Genomic DNA, 8,761 nt, shown 5'->3' with positions numbered 1-8,761 from the left:
TAGATCCAAAATTTAATCATGAAGAAAGTTCATGGAACAATTGACAATCATTATGCTCAATCCCAAAGCTTCTACTCAATTGGTTAGAGTCTCGTGCTGATAACGTATTATAAAATAATAAAAGAAGAAGAAGAGTATTGCAGAGAAAAGTAGGGAGAGAGAATTCTTATTGATTTTGAGATGAATAAAATGAAATAGAACCCTCTATTTATAGGGAGAGAGTGACTTAGCCACCAAGTAATAAATCCTAGAATCTCTCTAAATATAGACACTCACCATAAATAAAATTTTATTTATAACACATCCATATTTATCCACTAAATGTTTTTTTTTAGAAATGACCTCGTCGTTATCAAACGTATTATATATGTTTTTTATTTTTTAATGGAGCTACGACTAGCATATTTTATCTATGAAATTAATCATCCATATGCCCTTATCTTTTTTCTTTTTAACATTAAATAACAATTAAACCAATTTAATTGGAACAAGTTACAAAAAGAGATTTAACAAAATATTTTAATAGGACTGATTATTGGACGACTGCGTTGTGCGTCAATTTTGAAGGAGGAATAAGCAATTACATTCATACGCATAATTAGGATTTTCTTTTTGTCGGATATAAACCTTCTTAGATACTAACACTGTTTACTGATTGAGTAACAGTGCATACTAACACTATATATATATATATATATATATATATATATATATATATATATATATATATAGTATATTTTTATTTTTACTTGTTCATTTTAAGCAAATCAGGAAAAACAAAAAAGGGTAATATATATATTTCAAAAAAAGTAAAATTTTTTTTTGATGGGGTTTGCGCGGTGCGGGGGAGGGGGAGGAGTGGGTGGTGCGAAAAAATAAAAATAAAAATAGAAAATTAAATATACAAAAAAAGTAAAAATTAAGGGGGTTTGCTTGGCGGGGGGGGGGGGGGTTAGGGAGTGCGTAAATGGTGCATAAAAACAAAAAACCAGAAAATTAATACAAAAAAAAGGAAAACAAAAATTTTTTGAGGGGGTTTCCGGGGGAAGGGGGGGAGGTAGGGTGGTGGGTGCTGCAGAAAAAAAAAAGAACAGAAAATCGAAAATACAAAACAAAAAAAAAGAAGTAAAATTGGGGCAACTAACTAAATTTCTAGATAAGTTGGGTTAAAATCCCTTTGTTTTGAGTGAGTTTCATATATAGGTTGTATTTGAGTTGCTTAATGAGTCAAAATGAGTTATAAAAAATAATTTATTAATATGAGCTCAACCCAAATTGACCCATGAGCTAATATACTTGTAGTCCAACCTATTAATCTCTGGGCGAGTTGTACAAGTTAGATGGATTTGAGCTCAACTTGACACCCCTATATATAACATAAAAAAAAAAAAAAGGGTGAACCATAAGTCCCTATCACTTATAGTTATTTATTATTTTATGAAAAACTATTAAGAGATTCATTGCTTTTAATGTAATCCAACTAGGATGCTTAATTTTAATCAATAATTGTATACATAAGATGCTTGAAATTTGCTACCACGTGTCAGCAAAATGAACCCCGTAAGTTACAATAGGCTATTCCTATTATATATTTATTATATACTTCTACTCATTGACGAATTTAAAATTTTAAATTTACCTGTGAAGTGGCGAAGTCACATGCTTACAAGGGTGGTCAACTGATCACCTTCGTCGAAAAATTATACTATGTATATAAATAAAATATTACATTTTAGAAATATATAACACCTATTGAACACTTTTTTCGGATTTTTTCCCACTTCTTTCAAATTTGAATACCCTTGAGTAAATTCTTAACTTCGCCAATGTGTGACAGATTGGTTGGGGTGGGGGGAGGTGGGGGGTAGGGTGAGTGGGTGATGCAGAAAATAAAAGAACAGAACAATAAAATATAAAAAAAAGAAAAAGTAAAATTGGGGCAACTAAGTAAATTTCTAGATAAATTGAGTTGAGATCCCTTTGTTTTGAGTGTTCATGGATTGTATTTGGGCTGCTTAATGGGTCAGAATGAGCTATAAAAAATAATTTATTAACTTGAGTTCAGCTTAAATTGGCTCATAAGCTAATATATTTGTAGTCCAACCTATTAATCTCTGGATAGATTGGGCAAGTTGAATGGATTTAAGCTCAAATTACCACCCCGGTATATAGCATAAAAAAATGAGTGAACCATAAGTCCCTGTCACTTATAGTTACTTATTATTTTATGAATAACTATTAAGATATTCATTGCTTTTACTGTAATCCAACTAGGATGCTTAATTTTAATCAATAATTGTATACATAAGAAGCTTGAAATTTGCTACCACGTGTCAGCAAAACGAACCCTGCAAGTTACATTAGGTTATTCCTATTATATATTTATTATATACTTCTTCTCATTGGCGAATTTAAAATTTTAAATCTACATGTGAAGTGGCGAAGCCACATACTTATAAGGGTGGTTAACTGATCACCCTTCATCAAAAAATTGTATTGTATATATAAATAAAATATTACGTTTTAAAGATATTTAACATATATTAAACACTTTTTGTCGGAATTTTTTTCATTTCTTTCAAATTTAAATACCCTTAAATAAACTCTTAGCTTCGCCATTGTGACAGATTGGTTTAAATTACCATGGCAAGGATACAAAGTTAATTTTGTAAATGTATGTTTTATGAAACTATTAACCAAGAGATAAAGATTTAAGAAAAATATGATGGTATTGTTTTTGGATGACCAATAAACTTATTTTTTTATCACCTTGACTTCCCTCATGGTTGAGGTATTATGCTTTTCTCCCTTATTTTTATTTTTTATAATAATTTTTTTACCTATTTATTATAGAATTTAAAAGGCCTGATATGACAAAATTGCCCTTTCATGTTGCATTAAACTACTGAAGGTTTGCTTGATTGAAACGATTGACAATTCGCTAGTAAAATGGCATTGAAGATAGCAAACAGGTGTGATAGAGGCTAGATCCACCCGTTACAGTCTCTTTGGCCAAGTTTTCCAAAGTTAAAAGTACTTTTTTTTTTATTAAGTATTTTTTTTAAAGTTAAAGTGTTTGATCAATATTTTAGAAGCAAAAACGTGTTTTTAAGTAGAAGTAGAAAGAATTTTTAAGAAGTAGAAAAAATAGTTTCTCACTAAAAATACTTTTTTGAAAAACACTTTTGAGAAAAAACACTTAGAAGCAATTTTTTAAAAACTTGGTCAAACACTAATTATTGCTCAGAAATACTACTAATTAGCCAAATGCAAACTGTTTTTCACCAAAAAATACTTTTTAAAAAAAAACATTTTTAGGGCTCTTGTTTACAGAGCGAATTTAGGATTTTAATTTTATGAGTTCAATAATATTTAATAATTTTTACACATAAATTTACGGCCTACATCAAAATTACGAAGTTCAGTTAAGCCTTATAACTCTATTTTCAGATCTATTACACCACCAAAAAACCTCAAAAGACTGAAGAATTTTCAAACAATATATTCTTTTATTTTATTCAGCCAGTTAATTTATTGTAGAATTTTTTTCTAAAAAGATGATTGCAATTTTAGACAGTGAAAATTTATTGTATCACAATTTTATAAAATTAAAAATATGTAGGTTAAAAGAATTTTTACTAGAAATTCAAAACAAAGAGAGGTAAGTGTAACATCTTAAACTAAGAGGAGGTAAGTGTAATGGAGTGAAAGTATATGGGCCGATTTAGACTTTTTACCTTTTCTGTTTATTAACTTGTCTCACTTATGATCAGCATAGAAAAAATATGAAGGCTGGAGGTCTATTTGAATGAAGTGCATATATATACTGATAGAACAAAAAGTGATTTATCAGTCAAGCAATTTCATTTGAAGAATGGCAACAAAATAGAGTGGAGAAATTAACTAAAAGTTTAGTTGCCCTGCCTTTTTTTTTTTTTTTGGGTTGTTGAGACTATTCTAATGTTGAACGCGAACCCTTCCTTTCACATAATTAAGCTAATCTCTGTAAATTCAAGCTATGACAAAGGAATTTGGCTTTGGCTATGGAATTTATCACATCTATATTCCTTTTCCTTGGTACATTTTCTGATGATGAGGTGGATGAAGAAGACGATGGCTCGGGTGAGCGCGTACGACTACGCCTCGCTGTAACTCTAGCCGGCTTAGGCATGTTTGAGCCGATTAAGTGAGGAAAATTGAGCCGAGCTCTCGAGCCGCGGATTTTGAAAGCGGCTTGATCGTAAGCTAACGCTGCATCCTCTGCGGTCTCGTAAGTTCCTAACCACAGCCTTGCACCTTCACCTTTCCTACTTGGGTCTCTTGTCTCCGCCGAAAACGTCCCCCACGGTCGCCGTTTCACTCCTATGTACCGCGTCCAATCTCGCGGCGCGTTTTTCTCACGCGCCACCCCAGGGCACTGGGTTTTCTCCTCGGACTCGGAGTACTTTTCATGGGATTCATGTGAAGGATTCTGATCAGTTGGTATTAATGTTTCCTCAGAGTTTTCATCCCAATTAAGGAAGCTGCAGTCGAAGTCGAAGCTGCTAAAACTTGAGCTAGGACTGTTAGGCAATATTTCGTTGCTAGAATTCATCGACGAAAAAATTTCAGAAAAATCTGAATCGTCAAGAAGATGTTGCTTTATCGATTCAAGGAGATGAGAGTCGGAGAAAAACAAGGTTTCGTCAGCTGGATTCATTTCCATTGCCATAATAAGGTTTTGGATGAAAATGAATGTAGTTTTCTTGCTCCTTTTACCTTACTAGGGGTTACCAATTGTGGATGAACGAAAAGGTTGACACCCACATCTATTTATATATGCTTTGGTCTATTGCACTAGATCGTATCTTCCTGTTTTTCATTAATTATGTTGCATTCTCTCTCTGTTAAAGATTTTTTAATACCAAAATGGTGTAAACATCAACACTATACAAATTAACTCCAATTCATTACATTATTTTTTACATCAAAAAAAAATATACCTTGTATATTCTCCTCTTTTTTTTATATTATATTATTAACTTTTTATATATTCATCACATATAATTCATATTCCTTTCTTATATAACCATGTATTTAATATAAAATTATTTTAAATCATAAAATTTTAAATAATATAATTATAACCAAATATTATACATTATGCATGTTATATTTGTCGTGCATCCGAATACAAGTGATACAAATTGGTAATAATTGAACATTAGCTACAAATGATAATTAGGCAAACTATAGTTATGTATGATAATTAAACTTTAAGCTGTAGTGTTTTATGAAAGTTCAAAAAAGAAAAAAAAGGGAATGTCAGCTAAAAGAACCATAAATATAGTTAAAAGACCAATTACGACCCTGCAATAATTGAAAACGAGATTGTAAAACTCGGAATGCACGTTCAACATTTTTTCGACATGATATTCTTCTTTTGAGAATGTGGCTCGCGAATAGTTTGCACAATATTAGACTATTTTGGATATATACTGTCAGTGTTAGCTAATTTATTAAATGTTTATTTTTATATTATTTAATGAATATTGTGTTATTTATTAAAAACATATTATATTTTATATTTGCACCTTTTATTTTTGTGATGGTTATATTTTTTATACAATTATAACTTGTAATAGAATTAACTTATAGTAATATATAAAGATAATATATACGAAAATTAATTTATAAAAATATACACCAAAATTAAGATGTAATTTAATATTATAAAGATATTACATAAAAATAATTATATATATTAGTGACCTAATGAAGAAAGTAAAATTTATAATATGTTAAATTAAAAGTGTTATATAATAAAAAAAATATTTATGAATAATAATGGTGTTGATGAATGGTGTAATACTATTCATACACCAAAATGGTATACCAAATAATACACCAAAATAGGTTTGGTGTAATATTTAATATAATGTTGGAGATGGTCTTAGGGTAAAACTTTTGTGGGACCTTTAATTTGTTTGACTATAAAAACTTCTTATTACAGGTGTAATGAAAAGTAATTTTTTTCAAACATACAAATATATCATTCTTTTTGAAACTGATTAATAAGGAAAGTGTGTCACATCAATAATAGAGTGGGTAGGAGTTTCCGTGAAATTTGCTTTTTAAGTAGCTGCATGTTATGCCTTTTAGGTGCAGTGTAAATAACAGCTTGTTTGGATGGTTGTTACGTATCGTTTCATAATGTATCGTATCGTAACGTATTGTATTGTACTGTATCGTTTAATAAATATAATGTTTGGATAGATTGTGTCGTTTGCCATCGTTTCATGATATCACGCACCAGTATTATGAAGAATAAACTTGCAATATTGTAAAGAAAAATTATGATGCAAGGTAAAATTACTATATATAAAAAGATAGGGTAAATGATAAAATAAAATAATTTAATAATAATAAAGATTGAGAGAAAAAGACAAGGTAACGACGCGACAACACCAAATCGGTCGTTACATAAAGTGACACATTTGATCGTTATGTAACGGTGGATTTACGATACGATACAATAAAATTTAAGTAACAATCAAAACAAACATTGTATTTAAAGTAACAATACGATGCGATACAATGCGTAACAACAGTCCAAACAAGAAAATTAAGTACTGATATATCCCATTAAGAAATGAATTATTTCATCAAAGGGAATTAAAAAATACAGTTCTATGTGAATATGGACATGAAGTGCGACAAAAGTACTAACACTATTTTTTGAATGCAGATCCATTAATTTTAGACCTAGAGGAAGATCTTTACACGTTCACATAATCTATTGAATCCCGAGCAGAAACGTTTTTTATTTGAAAAACAGGCCCAGAGATTGGTTTATTTGTATTTTTATTTTTGTCTTTTTGGTGAAAAATGAGCTGTCAAATTAAATATAAGGAGGAGTTATATACAGGAAAGTGGAAACCGTGAAGAGCTGATACAGAAATACAATTACTAATTTAAAAGAGATCTGGCAAGCTTTTCCTTTCAACAAATTTGGCAGCTCATTTTATCACCAAAAGAATATACTGATATGTCAAGCTAAGCTACGCCAAAATATTTCCATTTTGAAGGTCGCAATAAAGATCTTCGTGATCTAAAATGGATCCGAATATTTCAGAAATGATCGTCTCTTTGTTATTCTGATGTATATTATCACTGTTCTTTATTACTACCTGTTGCACAAAACAATATTATACAGAGTATAAAAATACTCCATGATTATGCCCCATTATAATAATACTAGACGTTAATGTCTTTTCGCGTTAAACCACTCGCCATAAGCATACATGACAATTAAAACATACTCCCTCCGGTCTCCTTATGTCGCAAAGTTTGAATCGATATGATGTTTAAAAAAAGATAGAAAGACATCTGAAACTTGTGTTCTAAAATAAATTACAGATATTTATGTGACTTTAAAAATTTCTTATTAAGGGTAAAATAAAATGTTTGAGTTAAATTATTTTCAAATTTAGAAAGTTGTTATTTTTTTTAAAAACGGACTAAAAAAGAAATGTTACCGTATAAATTGGAACAGAGAGTATTTTTATATCATCTAGGGAAATAACATTTTTGGTCCCTGAATTATTGGGTAATACTGATTTTGGTCCCTATTTTATTCGACTAAATACATTTAACCTTTACTTAACTCAAATATGTGCTTTTGATCCTTGAAGCTAACAGAAGCTAAATCTTAACAAAATTATTACTTTTTAAAGGTAAAAAAGTTTGTTGTGACAGTGCCTCTCTTTTGTTTATTTTCTTTTTTTGATAACTTCCATGGAAATGGAGTTTGCAGCTAGAGAGAAGACGAAGGAGAAGAAGATCAGAGTGGAGAGAAAGCAGAAATGCTCTGTATTTCCAAGAACGGAGGGAAATAAAAATATGTAACTAACTACTGCACGTAGAGTGTAGTTATAGTTATAACTAACTAACTAACTAACTATTACACATACATCTCTAATATCTTAACTAACTTAAGATGAGCTAGATCCTAGCTGGAATGTTGTAACTACAGCTTGAACATTGCCTTCACACGCTCATTGTTCAACACTGCCCCTCAAGTTGATGGTTGAAACAGGTTCTTCACTCCAAGGTTCCTTAGTAGATAATCATGTTGTGCTTTGCTTAGGCCTTTTGTAAGTAAATCTACCAGTTGCTCCTTTGTAGATACATGCTCAATTTTGATTGGACCATGTATGATCCTCTCTTTTACAAAGTGGCAATCTATATCTATATGCTTGGTTATTTCATGAAAGATTGGATTTGCAATAATTTGTATTGCAGCTTTACTATCACATTTCAATTGAACAGGTAAATACACATAAATTCCTAGCTCTTTGAACAACCCCACAAGCCAAGTAACCTCCGTAGTGCATGAAACCATGCTTCTAAATTCAGCTTCAGCTGAGCTCCTAGAGATAGTTTCTTGCTTCTTGGATTTTCAGGAGATAAGAGCACCACCAAACTTCACTAGATAGCCTGTCACTGTCCTCCTTGTCTCCACACAGCCCCCCCAATCTGAGTCACAAATGGCTGTTAGCTTGCTTGTTTTTTCTGTAGGCATTAAGAGTCATAGGCCAGGTTCTGCCTAGATATATTTCATTGCCCTGAGAGCAACTTCTAGGTGAGATGTTTCTGGGCAGTGCATATATTGGCTAAGAACTTGGACTGCAAATGCCAGGTCTGGTATAGTCATGGTGAGGTATAGTAGTCTACCCACCAGCCTCTAATAGATACGAGGGTCCTTCAATTTCTCATCTGC

At 31.0% G+C, this 8,761-nt stretch overlaps 1 protein-coding gene across 1 annotated transcript; it reads right to left on the bottom strand.

Moving 5' to 3' along the window:
* Window positions 1–3,845: 3,845 nt before the first annotated feature.
* On the bottom strand, window positions 3,846–4,764 carry LOC104241321 (ethylene-responsive transcription factor 13-like). The gene has a single exon (XM_009796266.2). The coding sequence runs from the start codon at window positions 4,709–4,711 to the stop codon at window positions 3,992–3,994; it is 720 nt and encodes a 239-aa protein (XP_009794568.1). The 5' UTR covers window positions 4,712–4,764; the 3' UTR covers window positions 3,846–3,991.
* Between the last annotated feature and the right edge of the window lie 3,997 nt (window positions 4,765–8,761).

The sequence above is a fragment of the Nicotiana sylvestris genome, chromosome 1 (assembly GCF_000393655.2).
Source record: "Nicotiana sylvestris chromosome 1, ASM39365v2, whole genome shotgun sequence".
In the NCBI taxonomy this organism is placed as follows: Eukaryota; Viridiplantae; Streptophyta; class Magnoliopsida; order Solanales; family Solanaceae; genus Nicotiana; species Nicotiana sylvestris.
Note: the sequence above shows the minus strand (reverse complement) of the source record. Positions and strands in the feature narration are given on the sequence as shown.